Here is a 20,752-nt window from a genome sequence, read left to right as displayed (position 1 = left end):
AGTAACGTACATACAATATATACTTCAAGTATATAAAATATAGTTCATATGTAATTCATTAAAAGCTATTTTCACACACTTGTTTTTGTTTGATATTGTTTATTTGTTGAATGATATATGATATATGAAATAAACCCTAATCCTAACATGAATCAAGAAGTACAGTACATTCAAGACGCAACCAAACCACTATGCCTGTATAGCATGACTTAATGTGAATGTATTTGGGTTTATTAACAACATCTGCTTTTGTGCTACAAGATACTGCACGTCCTTCAGTGTAAAAGCAAAGCCAGTGACATGTTAACCTCTTTTTTTTATTTTGTTTTATTAAACGTGGTTATATTCCAGAGCTACAATAATGCCGAGACCTTCAGCTTCATTTATAATAGATTTTCACAACTTATCATTTGTCACATTGGCCTGAAAAGTTGTTTTTCAGTGATGTGATAGGACCAGAGAGCAATTTCCACTGGTTTCCTTGGGGAAGGTTGTTTTACACTACTCTGAAGTTATCATACAACAACATGTGATAGATTTTGTGGATAAAATGTTAAAAGGCCCAGAATCCCCTTTAATAATGGTGAAATTTTGGGAAAGTAGTAACACACCAGCATCAACAGTCACCTTTCCTTTCTATTGACAGTATAGTCATGTAAATGTGACAGTGTATAGTTAGCCATTTCTTGTTTATTTCTTAAAGAAGAATGGGCTCCTTCATCTGTTCAGATAGACAAAGACAGTATAGAGAGAACTCTGTTGGGATTCAGTCCAAGACCAGCAGAGGGGCCCGCAGTCCCAGAGAGGGGTGCTTCAAAAAGAAGTTTTCTGAGCGTCAACAGATCAGCTGCTGTCGCAGAAGCCTGCAGAGGAAAGAAGGAAAACATTTTGCTTAGGCTACTCGAAAATACCATATGAGCATTAAAACTCTTATCTCTCATATTAAAACTTTTATTATTTTATTTTATTTAGTTTATTGTCAATTGCTAATGAAGTGATTTCTGATCTCATCTTATCAGATAATGAAGTTAGACAGTGATCACAAGGACTTACGACGCAACTTAGTCAAGTCAATCAATTTACTTGGTCTCTAACATTATTTAATGACACCTACTAACGAATAGATCAATAAATCCTTGCATGACCAAATTAGCACTACAGTGAACTCAACTCACCATTGTGTGCAATGCGTCGGTATTTGCCCAGCAGGCAGAGGTCCGTCTTCTTCTGGTGGACGGCTCGCTGGTCCTCGGGCCTCAGGCCGGCTGAATCGCGAGAGAATATGAGGGAGTAGCTGTCTAGGCAAGTGCCGTCAGAGTCTTGTAGTCTGCAGGAGAAGTGGATGGCGTAGTTGTCGTAGTCAGTGTCGATCACCCAATGGTCATCATCTGGGGGGGGAGTTTAGATTTGTTACCACATTCGATGTTTTTAACTAGCATGGTAATTGTAAGGGCAAAAAAAAAGCATCCCACACACCACAATGCACATTTACTGTGAATCTCACAAGTATTTTGTGGGTCAGAGTTGCTTTGTTGTATGTATATGGAAGCTGATCACAAGATACTGTTTCAGTTACAGTTGAGGTAAATTCCCCTTTAACATCGAAACTCCAGACTTTGTGCTTTGAAGAGATATGACTATCTCTATTTGACTTTGATTATTTTAAGCTGAAAGTGGACTTGGGCACTGTCCACCATTTAGACAAACTCAATGCTGGGAGGCACAAAGCATAAGCAAGTCAACAACTGATGCAATAATCTGGGTGGGTATTATGGGTAATACTACAGTTGAAACAGAAAACTTCAGTTAACTTACACAGTTTGGTTCAGCACTGGCATCACAGAGACTTTTAAAACTGAATAAAGAGTTTCTCAATATTGATTTGTATGAAAGTACAATTATTAAACCACTGTACTTAATGTGATTCAATCAATGACATTTGGACCCCTTCCTAGAAAGTATTTCAAATCAATTCAATTAAATTTTTATGTATATAGCACCGAATCTCAACAGTTATCTCATAGCGCTTATTTGGTTTGATTCATTTTCTTGGTCAGGGTCACAGTGAGCCAAGTGCTGCAGTTGATTGCATACAAAAGTTGTCTGAAGGTCAACAACCCTTGAAGTTTATGCTAATAAGGTGCTTAGCAGTGGTCATACATTAGTTGCCTTGAATTTTGTCGTCGAACACCGAAACAAACTCAAGTTAGATTCTATTAGTGTTCAGGTGTAAATGTTCCACAACTTACTTCCAGTCTGCAGGTAGGAGGCCGCTCCCCAGTACTTCATCCTGAACTTGGCAGGGTCGGGGGTATCCTCAAAGGTGGCAAACATGTCGGCACACATTTCCCAGTTGCTAGAAGTCAAAGAGAGAGTTGGATGCTACGTTAAGAAGTGATTTATTAAGCATAAAACGTGCAGCAAGTTGCACAAATTCACAGCTCAAGTGGAGGAAAAGGTGAGCCTTCCCAGTAAAGAGCAGAACTCACTTGAGGATGATGACTCTGCCCTTAGCACTGGCAGTCATTTTGCCATCGTCTTCAATAGTATAATGGGCCACAATGTTGTCAAGTAAGAACAAACCCTCTGGGTCCTTCTTTGCTATGGCATACCATGTCCCTGCATACTAAGAGAACAAAATCCACATGTAAGTCCACTTCACACCTCCATGTTTTTCATTTAATGTTAAAACACAAAATATTCCAAGTGAGATCAGGGATACAGAAAAGTTTCTTTAAGAAATAAATTGTAACAAATTACAGTTTAATTAGTATTTTACAAAGTACCTTAAACAGAAGTGACATTTTTATCTAAGTGTCTAAAATAAAATAATACAAAGCAGATGTGAATAAGATAATAGAACTTTATACTTATACTTAAATAATTTATACTTCCAACTCACCCTGGTCTTGTTAAAGTTCTGCATGACCTGGATGTTGGACACCTGGCAGTCCTGTGCCCAGGAGAAAGCCAGGAGGCAAAGAGCCACAACGTACCGCAGCATTCTACTTCGCAAGAACAAAAAAAAGACAGATAGAAAGAAGGAAAGTGGTTAGGAGTTTGAGAGGAGGCACAGCGACAGAAAAGCGACAGAGAGGACAGACACATTGCCAGTTAATTTCCATTCAAGTCCTCAAGTCATGTAAAGTGTAATATTATTCCATAAAATATTTCCCTTTGTGCTACAAACTGTATGTCAAAAAAAGTGCTACACTTTGAATAAATTAATCAAAATGATTTCTATTAAAATGTGTGAGTGGGTAAAAAGAAGATATTTTGCAAAAGCACAAAAACACAGTTCCATTGTCAGTGCATACCTGGTTCCCAAAATGTAGACAGCTCTCAGGGGTCCTCTTGTTTTCTGTCAGGTTTCAGCCTTATATACAGCTGGTTTGTGTTGCATAATGACTTCTGGAGATCTGACCCTCCCCTGTTCTCCCCCAGCTAGCTTTCCTTTCATTGGACAAAAATGTACATAACTGCAGGCCCTAGTCCTATTGATTTGTGTGTTCTGCACATTTGGCCGACCACCCCTCCATACCCCCCCTCCCAAAATGGATTTTCCTGTGAGAACTGCTGAGGTCTTATGAAAGCAACAACCAGCAAAGCCAAGATGACCATCTGGAATGAGCTATACAATTCAAGTGTAGATACAAACACACGTGCATTCACACACTGTAGGCACACACTCTGGTGTGTGAAGAAGGTAGTGACTTGTACCCTTTGTCATTTGTGGATGACTTGCACTTGCAGAGGCACAGAACCCCCTGGTTTGTGTGGGAGAACTGGATTGCATTAATGCGCGTTTCAGCCCTTTCTCCTTTCTTATTTACCAAAAAATGTTACAGTATGTGTGCATGCTTCCCAGCAGCAACCATATAATTGCATCAGCTATTGACTTGATTATGCTCTCATGGCACTCCTTTGTAACTCCCAGCACTGTGTTTTTATAAATGGTCCAGAGTGTTCACGTCCACTCACAACAGGAAATAATCAATGTGAAAGAGAGATAATCACATCTTTTCTGAGAACAAAGTCTGGAGTTTCAAACACCAGTAAAAATGCTTCTGTAGATACTGCTATAAATGATGAGTCCAAGAGGGCTCAGGGAGGAAGACACATCTTTTGAATCAGCAACAACAAAATGAATCAACAGAAACAAGTTTAGCCACGAACATTCCTTTGTATCACAAATCTGTGACTAATCTACATCAATGAGATCAATCCCAGCATCTTTGCTTTCAAAGCATTCTTGTCATTTAAGGGATCAGTGTGAAATCAGTTGTGTATTTTTGTGAAAATCACACCAGAGGAAGTTAATTACTGACTCCTGTGAATACTAAGCTAAAGTAAATGGCTTCCATACTGATGTACTCATGTACACAAGAACCTCTTTATTTCTTATTTGAGAACATGTTGTTCTCCCAAGACCAGGGTCAAACAGCTTGTGTCAGTTTTCTGACTTGTTTGATTCTGATTTTTCAGGTTTGCACAGATAAAATGTATATAATTCACAGTACAAGCAATTTAATAGAAGTTCCTAAACTACTCTCTAATGCAGGTCTGTGTTTCATCTGACTTAAATCTGCTGGGGCAGAATCGTGCTGTTGTTTTGACTGAGATCATGCACTCAGTCCTCTGAGGGCTTGGTTTTAATAAAAGAGCACAGCACAGCCAAACATCTGTAGCTTGCATAACCACAGCCCCGGCCAGTCGAAAACAGCTCAATCACTCATTTTTAGCGGAAATAATAGCGACTGGAATTTGGCTAGAGGGAGTGTAACATTTTATAATCATGAAGATTGTCCAAAAAACCATATACTTTATGGTACACTGTCAGGTGCGTGTATGCATTTAACATTTTGGGCAGTATAGTGGTAAATGGTGATGTCATGCTTAAAGCAGGAGTCAGTTTCTTCACAATTGGCTAAATATACTGCTTCCATGTGAGCTTTTGGGCTTTAAAGAGGGAAATGTGGGTAAACTGAGTGTAATGCAGTCCAGTCAGACATTACCACTGCCTCCAAGTACCAATAACAAGTTGAATCAACACTGTCAACAAGATTTGCAAAGATAATATTGTTGCAGGTAATTGTATTGGATTGAAATAGATTGTACTGGCATAAACTGCTATACTTGATGAAGATTGCTTAGTGTGAAACCTTCACCAAATAAATGTCATCACTTTTTACTAGTTAGCTTTAGTCTTGAATAACAGAAGAACTGTAAATGAGGTTAAGTTTAGAAAATATTTCATCCATCTACAGTGAGGTGATGAAGCTATGCAAGACAAAATATCACATTGTTCCTCTTACATGTGAAAAGTTGAATTCATAAGCAAAATGTTCAGTTCAATGCACAGTGTTTTGGTGAGGCAGCCATGCATTGTCTGCCATGACCAGTAGCATATGGTTGCTAATGTTAGCTAATGCTAACAAACTTATGAAATAATGTTGTGTCTCATTCCAAAGCAACTGGCTTAAGAATTTTGTCCTGCCATTACTACATGTGGCCCCAGTCACTGCTGTTCAGTTAAAGTCACATAGTTTAAATTTAATAAAATTCACTTTATTTTAGTACATACATTTGTTAAAAATGAACACTATCAGGAACAGTACTGAAAATACATGGCGGATTCTATTCCATTAAAAGAAAATACTCAATCAGAAATATCATTAGTCATATTATCATTATTACATTTGTTACATTACACATCTCTCTCAACACCCAACCCACTGTGTCCCACTGTGAAATGGGCTTCTCTAATTCATTTCCACAATACCTAACATACACACAGACACACAGACATACACACACACACACCTTTAGAAGTTATCCCTTAATAAGCTTGCCTTTATCCCCACTGCAAAAAATAGTGGGGAACTCCTGGTCTTGCCAGCCTGCCAGCTGCTAACCATACGCTCAGTATACTCAGTTAATAATATCCAGCCATCTTTGTTTAGGGCCTTGTTCTCAGACGTCTAAGTCTCACTAATTGGCCAATTTCCAGTCCTGGGACTGATACCTCCATGATGATGGTGATTTAATTAAAGTACACAGGTAGGCTGCTTACACATTTAGAGTATTAGATAGGGTAACATGGTGGCTCTGTGCACAATCACTGCCAGTGGCTGACACTATTTAGGTACTTCCTCCTTCGTTAACAACAACAATGGTGATAATCCCTAATGCGGAGTTGGATGACAAGGAGGTTATTTGAGGCAAGGAGAGCTGATATCATGTCTTCTGAGAGCTCACAATAAAGTAAACATTGGTACCACACTTTAAATGTCAGATTGGAACAGAGGGCTACTGGTGAATCCAGTAACCGGCTTACAGAAGACCTGTGCAAGAAGCAACTCTTTTCAGTGACTGTTGAGGTGCTCTTTAGCAAGGCACTTAAGCCTCCACAGCTCCAACTTCGCATCAGTTGGATGGACCCCAAAGTGTCATGGTGTGTTGAGTTTCATGTAAGGGCATAAGGTGACTTGTGAAAACCACCCGAACCAATGAGTTAGGACAGCAATATGTCTTGGGTCTTTACCTCTCCATCATTTTGCCACCTTCCAGATCACACTCCTGATGTAGCCCATGTATCCAACCTTCGACCTGACAATAGTCTCACTCTCCTGCGTCCTCCCTAAGATAGGGAGGATTGCGCCATCAGCATTGGGATTTGCGGGTTAAGGACGCTTAAAGCAGGGCTTTTAATGTCATGACGTCACATTAATTAGCGGCCACTTTGATCCTTTCAGCCTGTAAGCCGCACTCTGTCCTATTCTGTCTGTCGCCGGACACGGGACGTGTTAGTGACTCCCTCAGGGACCGCGGTGGAGAATGCAAGTCCGCACAAACGGATGCTACTGAGCCAGCCAACCGTGTAGGCCACAGCTCAGCTCCCCTCTCCATTTTTTACAAAACCTTGCAGGTGATGCTTTTGTGAAAAGAGGACGGGAATACAAAACTACTTGAGTTCAAAATGGCAGACAAGGATAGCGTGGAGAAATACCTGGAGAACAACCCACAGTTCGCCAAAGAATACTTCGATAAGAAGTTGCGCGCTGAAGCCCTCTCCGCCGCCTTTTCTGCACCTGTCGACATCAAAGACACCGCTTCCTTCAAGGATATTAACTCTGTTCAAGAGGCCGCCATCATCTTTGAGCTGGTCCAGGAGTTGCAGAAACAGGTTGACTTTGAGAAGTCCTTTCACAAAGTGTTGCAGAGGGTTGCCCTGATCTTACAGGCCGACAGGCTCAGTTATTACATATGCCGGGCCAGAAACGGAATACCCGAGCTGGCCTCTTGCCTCTTTGACGTGACTCCAACATCCAAATACGAGGCAAACCTCATTAATCCTCAGAGTGAAATTGTGTTCCCTCTCGATATGGGTGTTGTCGGTTACACCGCACATTGCAAAAAGCCACAAAATGTTCCTGACGTCTCAAAGGTGAGAAGTAAAAAGTACTCGAAAAGTACTCTCTCAGAAAGTTGTGTGCGCCTGACTGAAGCTGTCATAAATTATGTGTTTGTTTGTACAAATGTATTAGTGAAAATGAGCGCTATAAATATATGCTGGGTCTTTAAAAAAAAAAAAACGAACTTACTTTTTTATAAAGTTAGCTGAAGGTCATTTGGTGGTAGACGGCTGCTAATTGATAAATTCACTGTGGACCTAATAACGTATTTTTATTTTTATTTTGGTAGGCTATTCATATATTTATGTACAGCATAACATAGCCTACATAGTGAGGTTCATGCTATTGTTGTTTTTAAAATGTTTGATTGTAAGTAGGCCTACCAGTTTGGGCATGATTAATAAAAACTGTGCCTGTGCAAGTGAAAAAAAAGATATCAATTATTTCTTAAGATTATTGTCATGTCTCCAAGCCAACTATCCCTTATTAAACATCAGTTGTATTATGAAAATAGTCAGCTGAAGAATATGGTATTTTGACACATCTTGTCCATTGTCAAATGTGCAGCAAGAGTAGCTAATAATAGAATACTGATTACAGAATAAACAACAATTTGTCATTTATTTCAAATTAAGACCAGACAGCTGCCCTATATTTGAAAACTCAATATGATATAATATTATTATGAATATGAATCTTTCAGTCTGATAGGCAGTTAATCAGCATATGAAAACAACATCAAACTGCAGAGAATGAAATGAACAATGTAAATGTGTTGTTGTATATCAGTGATTTGGTTTTATATCCACCTTTCGATTCAACCAAACCTCATATGAAGTTTTTTATTTTCTCTCAATACAGAATAACAAGTTCTGTGACTTTGTGGACAAACAGACTGGATACAAGACTAAATGCTTGCTCACTTTCCCTTTGTTGGCTGACAAAGAGTGCCTTGGAGTCACCATGGCGCTAAACAAAATAGGAGCTGATGCGTTTTCTGCAGAGGATGAGGCGGTAAGAATACACACTTAAACATGTGCATTCACTCTTAAACATTGTGATTTGATTTACTGATTGATTTTGATTGATTGATTGATTTACAGTGAGCTGGAACCGGGTTGTGTTTTGGGCACCGATGCATGTCTGCCACTAACTGTTTCATAAATTAAACCTATAGATGTTTGTAGAATTAATATAAGGTCTTTTTTGTCTTAAGAAGGAGCAGCTAAAATACACCCTATTTTGGAATTCTCTGCTCATCATATTCACAGTTGCTTGTCTGCTAAAAAAGCCTGTGCTCTACCGTTTGAAATTTGCAACTTGATAAAGATTATTGCTGTAATTACATCTCACCAGCAGGGTGCAAAACACTCCCTTTATGTCAGTGGGAGCCAATCAGACCTCACTGACTAAATGCAGTTGCTTTTGAGCATTTGACTTGGAAAAAAAAAGCATGATGATTTAACTAGGAATATGTTATCTCTGAATCAGAAAACATTCACTTCTGGCTCTTATTATTCAGAAGCCACAAACTCACGCTGGGGCACAATTCCATAAAGACTAAATTGGGTCAGATGGAAATTGTGTTTTAACAGACTATTGAGGTTGATTCTTAAGTTACATTGGTGATTGCCAGGAACTGAAAAAGAGAGTAAAGACATGTAGAGGAGAGTATTGGTGAAAACGATGCACTGGGCTAATGCTTTAATTGCCAAGATGCATTATAATGTCTGAGAACTCTGCATTGTTTTGTTAGGTATATAAGCACAGAGGTAGTGATTGTTTACTTCTCTTTATCTTTACATATTATCTTGATTGGGTCAGTGTCTCCAAAACGTAAACTTCAGTATATAAGGAAAAGCGCAGTCATGTTCTTGATCAACATCAAGGAGTCTGGTAATAACAAATTTAATGGAATTTTAGCAACCAGAGAAAACCTCTTAAATGTCTATGTATGTAAATCCATGTGCAAAATATGTGTCATTTGAGTAAGGATTTGCCAAACGTTGATGTAAATGACCGTATGAAGTCTATATTTACTGATTGGTCAAATCTAAAGTCAAATTTTCAGGATACATACTCTTTACACCCACCAGACAATTCATATACAGTTCGATTTCTATGACAAATCACATCTTTGCTGAGGGAAATGTAGCCAAATTGTACTGTACTTAAAAAAGTTCACATGTGCCACAGTCTCAAATCTGCTGTTGTGTATTAATGAAACCTCTAATCTGATTTGGTCCTTTGGTCCTTAGCTCTTCCACAAGTACATGAACTTTGCTCAAGTCCTTGCCCTGCAGCACTACACAAGCTACATGTTCAATGTGGAATCCAGAAGGAGTCAGGTAAACTATACTGCTGCTATGAAATTAATAAATGCTTTAAGTATCCTTTGAGTCAGGAAAGTAGGTGAGAGTGGATATGCAATACTGTGATGTTATCCAGTGGGAACTTCCCATCATTAAGCACTGATATTATACTGTGTTAGTTCCCTGTTGGTATTTCTAATGCACTGAACAGAGCTCATGCTATATGCCAAAGCTAAACATTTAATTACCCGCATTGCCGTTCATTTGCTTATAGGTGCTGCTCTGGTCTGCCAGCAAAGTGTTTGAGGAGTTGACAGACATTGAGAGACAGTTCCACAAAGCGCTCTACACTGTAAGGACCTATCTACTATGCGAACGATACTCAGTGGGTCTGTTGGACATGACCAAAGAGAAGGTTGGTGTTGCGTCAGTGATTCAATTTTACAGAATTGAACAGATGGCATCCATGGCTACAGTCACGAATAACTCACAACTGGTATTGTCTGTGTTTTTTTCCTGCAGGAATTCTATGATGAATGGCCGGTGAAACTGGGAGATGTGGAACCCTATAAGGGACCAAAAACACCTGACGGCAGGGTAACAAACTAATTTTTCTCCTCATTTATTCATTTCTTCAACTTACATTTTCACTAATGTAGTTTGAAGATGATTGAGAATTTAATAATAGAATATATAATACTGACCTGCTTCTGCTTTTTATACAGGAAGTCATCTTTTACAAGATCATTGACTACCTCCTGGAAGGCAAAGAAGAAATCAAAGTCATACCGTGAGCAGCATTAGCTACATGATACAAATTCACTCAAAATCATATGATACATTTCAAATACAGCATAAACAGAACAAATTGTGTTACGGACTTTGGATGAAGAAATTGAGTGAGTGCTATTCACATTTTTAAATGTCTTATTTCAAAATAAACATCCACACGTAGTCTCAAATTAACAACATTCTGATGAGTCACATAATACATGAGAGTCAGCACTGTGTAACTGGCTTCTCTGGCAATAATATGCTGACTCCAGCTCATACAACTCTACATGTTTCTCTCTTTTTTCAGTGGTCCGCCTCCAGATCACTGGGCTCTAGTTAGCGGACTACCAACGTATGTTGCAGAGAATGGCTTTGTAAGTCTCCCACAGCCGCTGTAGGACAGTACATTATCAGAATCACTAGAATGTATAAAAAAATGAAAAATAGAGGGGAACGCACTTGTGCAATAGGCACAGAGACATAGCAACATTTATCATTGTCCAGTAAATAAGCTAGTGGTATGTATCAGTTGGAATACTGTAAATGTAGTGACTTGGTTCAGTTATGTCAACGTATGGCACCAAATATATGACAAGTAATTTATTACATTTTAAATAAATGTGATCATTGTTAAATCCCAGTTAACAAAAGGTAAACATATTGCATTAAACATATTAAAATTCCATACAGTAAATTAAACATGACTTATAACAATTAAAGGTAGACACATATAATTGAGTTAAAGGTTGTTGCAAAGATTGATTAGCAACAGCAGTTATGAGTAAAATTTCCAATGTAAAGTGCTGGACTTTAATGTTTTTAATGTGACTGCCTGCAGATTTGCAACATGATGAACGTGGCTGCAGATGATTACTTCACTTTCCAGGTGAGGACACTTTTACTGTCTGTCCATATATAGGACACACGCAATTGTGTGTGGCCACCTTGGTATCCACTATGTAGCTGATTTCTCATATGCGCACAAGAGAATATACACCAGTATAGGTTTTGATATACTAACACATGTGAAGGCCCTTCCTGTGCAACATGCAGATGTTAATATCCTACTGTTTTGATGCTCATACTCCAGTAGAATGTAGCCGTGGCCCTAAACCAGTTGTGATGAAAATTTTATTTCAATGTCTTTCAGAAAGAGGCTGTGGATGAATCAGGTTTTGTCATCAAGAATGTCTTGTCGCTGCCCATTGTCAACAAGAAGGAAGAAATTGTGGGCATCGCCACTTTCTTCAACAGGAAAGACGGCAGGCCTTTTGATGAACACGATGAACAGATCACTGAGGTCAGCGCCGTGCTCTTTTCATTTCCTGTCACCACCATACAATATGTCCAATGTGGCATATCCTGTCATTTTCTATCTGTGTACATGCGCTTTTGTGGCTGTGTTGCTGTGAATTTGGATGCGTTTGTCCTCTCTCATGCTTTCTCACTTTCATTGTTCGTGGCCAGGCCCTGACACAGTTCTTGGGTTGGTCAGTGCTGAACTGCGACACCTATGACAGGCTGAACCGTATGGAGTATAGGAAAGACATTGCCCAGGAGATGCTCATGTACCAGAGCAAATGCACCAGTGATGAGCTGCAGTCCATTCTGGTCAGTCTGACGTTCCTCCACATTCTCCTCTCCAGACGCCTACCATAGAGCTCTCAGCATTTAATCAACTAACTAAAGACAGAATTAAACACAGTCAAAGGTTAATGCGCCGTGTATAGCTTTTGGAGTAGCAGTCCTCCAGTATCAGCTATTAGAGGACTAATTAAAGGTATCTAAAATTTGAGCCTATACAGTGTTCTGCTTGGAGCACTCGTCTGAAGGTGCTTAAAAATATAATCACGTGATGTTTTCAGATTTTCCGCTTTTTGTTTCCAATCTAGGAATTCAAGCTGTAAATTGTTGTATATGATGGCAGCACTTTCATGGGTTGAATGTAAGATGCCATTGTAAATTACTGTTCTCTTTTTTATAACTAGAACACCAAAGAGAAGTTTGATTCAGAGCCTGAAGACTGCGACCAGAAAGAAATGTACAAACTATTGGTATGTTTGGTTTGAACCTTCAGGACTAGCAATGAAATGAAACAGTTAATAATGATATGATGATAATATGATGATAATGTGATACATTAAGGTTATTACAGTAATCATTGATTCAAAGCACTGGCAAACCAAATAACTATAAATATGTTTATGAATTTGAATATTCATAGGCCTAATGTATTTAATGTGTTAACTATCTTGAGACTCACATGTCATCTGTATTTTTTTTGAGAATTTAATGACTCATGGACATGTTCTGTGTGAATTGTGTCGTGTTTTTTGTGCAGAAAGCAAACTGCCCAGCAGCTGACAATGTCGATGGAGAGAGTCTGTACCTGTTCTCCTTCAGTGACTTCCCCGTCTCAGAGCACGGCCTCATCAAAGCCGGCATTCGCATGTTCTTTGAGCTCGGAGTTGTTGAAAAGTTTAAAGTTCCCGCAGAGGTGAATCACGCAGTCAGACACTTATTTCGAGGATGCACTTAATGGTGGTGATGCAAACGGTCCCATCGGGAGAATATCCCTTTTTTTTGCCAAGCTGGGATATAGTTGTCTGCATTAGGTTCATTATTATTATCCCCCTCACAATCAGGGATTTTATTAATTTTTATTTAAAATACATATGAAAAAGTGAATTGATTAGATTAAAAAACTTGTGCAATGCAAACATATAATCCATTGGAAATGTGGGTACTGGATAACAGAAGCGATGAGCCTCAGGGATGCAGAATGCAGAAAGGGTCTATTTTGCTGGGAGGAGAAAAGTTGATGTGATCGTTAATCAGCCTCTCAAAGCATGTCATGTGCTTTTGCTACAAATCTGATTGACACTCAGCAGTGTAGCTGTGAAAGCAGAGTGGGTTTTGTCGGGCACTGCGGCGCCGTTTCTTTTAAAACACGGGTACATCACACTGAGTCATGGCCATGGCTCACCTGAAAGCCACCTAAAATTATAACATTATAACATAACACTTTTTTTCTCGCCTTGCTCTCTGAATCATACCCACCCTCTCCCCTCAGACGCTGACCAGATGGATGTACACCGTGAGGAAGGGTTACCGTGCCATCACCTACCACAACTGGAGGCATGGCTTCAACGTAGGCCACACCATGTTCTGTCTGCTGCAGGTAACGCCCGCACAACATCCTCTGCATTTACAGTAAATCCCGACACTAAAGCTTAATGTTCTAAGTTGTTGTAGTTTCACCTCTTCTCTTTCACTCACAACTGAGAATAGACATTTTCATCCTGGACAGGAACAGTGCATTTTTTATAGGTAGTCACAGTCACACACCCAAATGCCTGCACATACTAATCAATGATTTGTCTCCTCTGCGTTCAGACAGGGAGGCTGAGGAAGTACTACTCTGATCTAGATGCCTTTGCCATGGTGGCTGCTGCTTTCTGCCACGATATTGACCACAGAGGGACCAACAACCTCTACCAGACAAAGCAAGTCAAACAATGTGATTCTGTGCGTGGGGGAAGTTAAAGTGCATGTGTGTCGCCTGTGTGCCAATTTATTCTCCTATCTTTTGTCTCTTTGTTTTTTGTGTACCTGTAGGAGCGCGTCTCCTCTGGCTAAACTTCATGGCTCCTCCATCATGGAGAGGCACCATTTGGAGTACAGCAAGACGCTCATGGCTGAAGAGGTACGATTTCTTGACAATAACTTTAAATGTTAGACTTTAAAAAAAGGCACGCACACATTGACCACTCGTCGGTTGTCTCTTGCAGAGCCTGAACATCTTCTGCAACCTCCAGAAGCGTCAGTTTGAGAATGTGCAGCACTTGTTTGACGTCTGCATCATCGCCACTGATCTGGCCCTTTACTTCAAGTACTGCACTCAGACCAGTAGCAGCAACAATGCTACAGACACAGTTAGCGAAAGACCTGAAATAAAGCTAGTGAAAGACTGTAGCTCAGGCGTTTAGCTGCAGCCAATCAATGTTCATCTGTCTTTTCACTGCCTCAGTGCACTTCATGGAATCAGTGTTTGTCTTTTTGTCCTCGCACAGAAAGAGAACCATGTTCCAAAACATTGTGAACGCCACAGAGCCGATGACAGATGAAAAGGAGGCCATTGCCTATGTTTCCAACAACTCCACCAGGAAGGAAATCGTCATGTATGTAACCAAGTGGAGATTCTGTCTAGTTTATTCTAAAATATATTTTTTGGGACGATCTCTGCCCCTCGCAAATCATCATCATCAGTAGCGGTGTGTCATCTTCTCTCCCCTGACTGTCTGTCTGTCCCTCACCTCCAGGGCCATGATGATGACCGGTTGTGACTTGTCAGCTATCACCAAGCCCTGGGAGGTTCAGAGCAAGGTGGGTTACCTTCGAAGCTTTCACACAAGCTGGTTAAAGAATATATAGTGATGCTCACAAGAAACAAAAAAAATGCACAGGAGCACATATTTCTAATAATACTGTTTTCATGTAGTTTGTTCTGCATTATTTTGTCCTGCCTGCCGGTTAATCAGCTGGAAATATGTCTAGTTCTAGCTCAATAACTCAAACAAGAACATTCAATCAAACAGGGTTCAATAGTCCACTTTTATTAGTGTTTGTTTTTACTTTGAGATCACATGCTAACAGCTTTACACAAGGTCAAAAAACAGCTTTCATATTTATAGCTGGCAGAAGAGATCCTGCCCTGCTGACATGAAGTCCGTCCCACACGTAAATACTGTATGCTGGAAAAAATTGAAAACAACCCTTACAAGAAAATAGAATGTCCTGAGAGGAAATGTGTTTATATCAATATTTGCTACTCACTGGCAATCTCCCTATATATGTATGTTCCTCTCCAGGTGGCTCTGATGGTCGCTGCTGAATTCTGGGAACAGGGAGATTTGGAGAGATCTGTTTTGGACCAACAACCAATTGTAAGGCTCATACATCTCTTGTACCTTCTGTTCCTTTAACGTGATTTTGTTTTCTTAGTTTTCTCAGGATTTGTTTTCAACCTGAAACTCTCCCATCTCTTCCTCTCAGCCCATGATGGACAGAAACTGTGCTGAACAGCTACCCAAGATGCAGTGCGGTTTCATCGACTTTGTGTGCTCATTCGTATACAAGGTAACAATCAGCTTTTACGCCGCACAACTCCACCATTTTGTGAGCGTTTTTGAGTGTTATTATTATATCCCGAGGCCTGAAAAAAAAAAACATGGATTTTTGTAGAAAGGGAGTCTGGCCTGTGCCCTGTGTTGCAACAATTCATCTGTAACTGCTGGAATTTAAACACACCCACAGTCAAGAGGGGTGTAACGATTTCGTCCACGCTTCTACTTGAGTTAGATTTTCAGCAAAGCGCCACAAAAAGTACATTCTGTCCACGAGTTGTTTTGATACAGTTCAATTGAATTGATTGTGAGACTTTCAAAGGGTATGAGTTCTACAAATATAAACTGTAAAAGTAACTAAACAGAGTCATTAACCTCACTCCCAGGCCCTAGTTTAAAGTGTGAATTCTATTTTCAAGGCAATAAATTTCTTTTCAAGCCCTCTCCCAACTGTGCAGTAAATACCAATTTGTAAAGCCCTGTATAGGTGTTCAGTTTTGGAGGAGTGTGTGTGTCAGAATGGTGTAGCTTCAAGTCTGCTGTAACAGAGCGGAGGAACTAACACTATTGAAACACAAAACAGCAGGTAAACTTAAATGTATTAATCTAGTCTAATAAAAAAAGACTACAAAAATGACCATTGAGTTACCTAGTTTCGACAACATTAGAAAACAGGATGTATGGGGATGGACCTGTTGAACCCAGCTGGCCCCAGGAGGAATGTCAGCTGGCTGTTTGTCAGGATGGTATTTGGACAAAAACGCACACATCCATAAACCTGAACATTTGTCGGTTGCCTTCTGGTCTAAAAGGCATATCGTGCATTTGCAATACCAACGTTTTCCTTCTTGTAGGTTCTTCTCCCTCTACAGTATTTATCCCACACTGAATAGCACATACTTACATCCAGTGTGTTTGATTTTCATTTCCAGGAGTTTTCCAGATTCCACAAGGAGATCCAGCCCATGTTTGATGGGCTAAACAACAACAGGGCACACTGGAGTGAGCTGGCTGAGGTATACAACGCAAAGATGAAGGCCATTGAGGATCAGAAGAAGAAAGTGGAAGATGAGGAAGCCAAAAAACGTTAGAAAATCAAACTTGATTTTGTGCATATTTATCCAGTTGATGCCCTGTGTGTTAAGAATCATCCCAAAGCATTTTTTAAATTTTATTTCTGTGTGTTTATATAGCAGGTGGCGACGGAGCGAAGTCAAAGACCTGCACCATCTGCTAAGTTCCTCCAATGCTTGGATCTGGACTGATGCGATCTGGTTAGGACTAATCAAGGCTACGTTAGCCTTTTCTGGTCTGACATCTAGTCTAGTTGGGGTTTGACTAGGCTAGCTTGGTCTGGTCGGATCTACACCAGCGTAGTTCTCTCTGGTTAGGTGCAGTCCAGTCCAGCCCTGTTTGATCTGGTCTGCTTCAGTCTAGCCTACTTTTAGTCTAGTCTAATCAGGTCTGGTTTGTTGTCCAGCCTAACTATTCTCCAAGGAGGAAAGAGTCAGAAACACCACCAAGAAGTAATGACTGGAAGAGAAGCCGTTTGACTCTGAAGATGTGTTGCGTTTGAAACTTCCTCTGTTTCGTACGACACACAGCCATAAACATTTTAAAACCCAACATATACATAACTTAGCAATTATCTAAACATTGATGGTTAGATACACTCATATGCTGATACCACATATTTCACGTCAAACTAAAGTACAGATACAAACTCTTTAGTATAAATAGCTTAAACAGGGTACTGCATGTGCTGCATATGCATGCCAAAGCAACAGTTTTCACAGTGTTCCTATTCGACGTCAGTTACACACAGTATAGTAGTACTGTAGGTTGCACAGTGGACTTGCACACAATGCTGCTGCTGTTTTGGCAGGCCATGAATGGATAGCGGGAGGGCAGGCAGAGACAATAACCGCATAACTTTATACTTGCTGGATTCAGCGGAATGGGGTTAGAATTATGTTTTTGGTTAATGGTTTGAGCAGCACAAGTTGTGGAATTCATTCCTTGAGCACACGAGCAGAAGACAATCTGGATCCGGTTAATGCTCAATCAACAACGGCTGATGTTATCTTACCTCAGAAGGCGCCGACATGTTGTGTAAGAGTGTATGTATTTTAATATGCAATCCATCTATATATGTTGTTTTTTTTCTGATTCTTTGTCTGACAATTTTGTACTTGAACTGTCTTCACGGATGGAGAGTTTGAGACGAGCTTTGAGAGAGGGCGTGAATCTGTGAAACAAATTCACTCTAAAAAAAATCAAATTCAGGCATCAAAGAAATGTTTTGAATTTGTGCAACTTTATTGTCAGCTTTGAAAAACACCTGTAAGCTGGTGTCTTAAAGTCCAACAACCTGAAAAAATAATAATAAAAAAAGAGAAAATATATATATATATATATATATATATATATATAATATTTATTTAGCAAAATTACAATTCCATTATGATTTTTAAAAAACGTGACTGATTTCACATGTATATAGTTGATTATATAGAAACTGTAAAATCTAAATTGTGTATACTTAAGAATATCTGAAGCATAGAACTGATTTGAAGAATGTACAAGCAAAAGCAACCTTTGGTTCTTCTAAGGAAGCAAGAGTCACAGTCAGTCCAAGAGGCAGTAGATCTACCTCTCCTTAAGAAGATTTGATAGGATTTGATTGCCAGCCAGAGCTGGAGATCCACACAGCTTTAGGCTTTAAATACCCTTCTTACAGAGGAGGTAAAGCAGGCTACCAGAGCCTTACATGTATATGTGCAGACGACTTGTGTTTATGTGGCAGATGCAGCTATAGCATCATCGATTGTGTGACAGGCCAAAGTCCTCTGCTTCTTTCTTCACTGATGCAACTGTGTGATGAATCATTGCAATAACTGCTGTTTGATGTCAACTCAGTGTGAATCTCCTCCGCAACACCTCTTCATGTAAACCTGAATTCACTTGATCTGATCAGGCATCTGAGTTGACAGCGCACCCCCCACCCCGTAAAACACTTTTAACAATGCTCCTCCCCAGTGCAAAGGCAAACTGCGGCTCTCAAATTCCTGTTATACAATGTGATCTCCTCTGGTCAACCGGGCATCAATCAAAGGCTCTTAATCTTATCGGAATGGCTTTGGGAATACCTAGAAACTCTTTTTCTGCTGCTTGAGGTGATGTGAGGAGCTGTTGCGATTACTGGAGTCAAAACTGAGAAAAAAAAAACATTTAATGGATCAACCCAAGTCATATGTTTTAATGATTTAACCACGAATTTACCTCATTGTTCCTGTAGCACACATTTTATATGGATGGTTACACCACCAGTTCTGTCTCCAGTGATTCAAAAAATGGCCCCTTTCCCTTCAAAGATCCTTTGTGAGAAACCAAATAATGTGCTTTCTACTTACCCCATCTGCTGTCATTCAGACATTAGAAATCTATCATTTTGACGTATGAAATGACCTCTACTGTATGTATGTATGTATGAGATGTAATATTCGTAAGCAAATAAAGGAACTTATGGAGGTGTGAGAACAGATATAATCACTTTTTCTCAGTTTGAAAATGAATTAAGAAGCATATGCACAAAGGTGATACTTCATCTCTTATTCACACTTGACTTAGACAGAGACAGAGAATGAAGTGGGAGAATGAAACCTTGGGCTTCGCTGCGACAGTGCTTCGTTCTTAGTCATATACAGTGGGTATGGAAAGTATTCAGACCCCTTTAAATTTTTCACTCTTTGTTTCATTGCAGCCATTTTCCAAAAGCAAAGTTCATTTTATTTCTCATTAATGTATTTCAGTTTTTCTTTTTAATAAAGATGGGGTGATGAGTGTACATTAATGAGAAATAAAATGAACTTTTTTGATTTTTGGAAAATGGCTGCAATGAAACAAAGAGCACTTTCCGTACCCACTGTATATCGTGCAGGGATCTTAGAGGCTTCAAAGCTGGATGAGCCTTGGGATAAAGGATCAGCGGATTGGTTGTGATCCCTGCCCGATACAGTCTAGCTATGTTGTTGAACATCCTGTGTCCTGCTGTCAGCAGATTTTGCATGATTATGTGGTGTTTTGTCATCATTTTAAGAAGTATATAGTAATTTATAAAACAATCAGCTCTATGAAAGGAGTACAAATCTTTGAAATTAAGAGCAACATTGCTGCTACAGTGTAGTTTCAGTGTAGTATGCTGCAGAGGCCTCAACATGCCCGAAATATGACTGAATTTGAATTTAGGATGATTTATGAGCAGAGTTTGACACAAGAAGGCCGTCTTCACATCCATCTGCCGAAGGGGCAAAGTTTCTCTGTGCTCAGCTTAAATTTGACACGTGAAGGCAATAATTTTTAGCTAAAAAAACACACTTTGACACGACTGATCAACTGTAAATGCATCCAAGTACGGCCAGGGGCCAAGTCATGTCCCACCGCCACTTAAAAATAACAGGCTGTTATTGTTCAATGTACCATTTACTGCACTTAACCACCTGTTAGCTTACATCGCCTTGAATTGCACAGTGACTTCTCCTGCAAGGGAAGAAAGTTCTAAAGAGACAGACAGAGCAGTAAGAGGCAAAGTAATTGTCTTTATTTAATCTGAGGTCTATAATCTCCCAGCAACCTCAAGCAGCTTCCTTCTCTGGAAGTTGAAGTCAAAACAGTGCTTCAATCTGCCCTTGACCAAAGGTACTTCTTGTGCTAATCCTTGTTTTCGTTTTGTAAGAGCAGAGTGCTTGACTCTTCTGTATTAGTACTGATTACTATTACTACTTCACTCATTTTTATTTGCACAGGAAAGAGTAGTACTTTGGAAAATGTACCAAATATATTTTGCAAATTCAATTAATAAGATAATTTAAAGTTTAGGTTATTCTTACATATTAAAACAAGAGTACTTCGGCACAGCTGTGCTTTGAGCTAACATCAGCATGCTAACATGGTCACCATGACAACTGCACTTCAATGTCTCTGTACTTGTACTTGCAATGGCAATCAATTGAATCTAATCTAAGCAATACTAACATGCTGATGTTACACAGGTATAACATTTACCATGTTCCCATCAGCATGCAAGCATCTAACATCTGCTAATTAGCACTAAACACAAAATAGA

The 20,752-nt window shown here is 39.6% G+C and overlaps 2 protein-coding genes across 3 annotated transcripts; one reads left to right on the top strand and one right to left on the bottom strand.

The window, feature by feature from the left end:
* Positions 1–209: 209 nt before the first annotated feature.
* Positions 210–3,357, bottom strand: rbp4 (retinol binding protein 4, plasma). 2 transcript variants are annotated; one of them, XM_038735344.1, is made up of 6 exons: positions 3,318–3,357; positions 2,903–3,005; positions 2,490–2,626; positions 2,250–2,356; positions 1,176–1,388; positions 210–863 (listed from the first exon to the last, which is right to left on the bottom strand). In XM_038735344.1, exons 2-6 carry the CDS (start codon positions 3,002–3,004, stop codon positions 844–846), a joined length of 579 nt encoding a protein of 192 aa, XP_038591272.1. In that variant the 5' UTR covers position 3,005; positions 3,318–3,357; the 3' UTR covers positions 210–843. The 2 variants fall into 2 exon arrangements, with proteins under 2 accessions (XP_038591272.1, XP_038591270.1); XM_038735342.1 differs by having other exon boundaries at positions 844–863; positions 2,903–3,008.
* Positions 3,358–6,774: 3,417 nt separating this feature from the next.
* pde6c (phosphodiesterase 6C, cGMP-specific, cone, alpha prime) lies at positions 6,775–19,164 on the top strand. Its single transcript, XM_038735538.1, has 22 exons — positions 6,775–7,447; positions 8,277–8,429; positions 9,674–9,763; positions 10,002–10,142; positions 10,250–10,324; positions 10,453–10,517; positions 10,809–10,875; positions 11,340–11,387; positions 11,652–11,801; positions 11,969–12,112; positions 12,490–12,555; positions 12,843–12,998; positions 13,575–13,682; positions 13,898–14,007; positions 14,120–14,207; positions 14,293–14,393; positions 14,575–14,682; positions 14,824–14,887; positions 15,373–15,447; positions 15,557–15,640; positions 16,560–16,713; positions 16,821–19,164. The coding sequence occupies exons 1-22, from the start codon at positions 6,980–6,982 to the stop codon at positions 16,862–16,864; spliced, it is 2,559 nt and encodes an 852-aa protein (XP_038591466.1). The 5' UTR covers positions 6,775–6,979; the 3' UTR covers positions 16,865–19,164.
* The last annotated feature ends 1,588 nt before the right edge of the window (positions 19,165–20,752 follow it).

This window comes from Micropterus salmoides, unplaced genomic scaffold (assembly GCF_014851395.1).
Source record: "Micropterus salmoides isolate LMB-PRFRI ecotype aquatic unplaced genomic scaffold, ASM1485139v1 Ms_hic_scaffold_21, whole genome shotgun sequence".
NCBI lineage: Eukaryota > Metazoa > Chordata > Actinopteri > Centrarchiformes > Centrarchidae > Micropterus > Micropterus salmoides.
The sequence above is the reverse complement of the archived record's forward strand: the minus strand, read 5'-3'. Positions and strand labels throughout refer to the sequence as shown.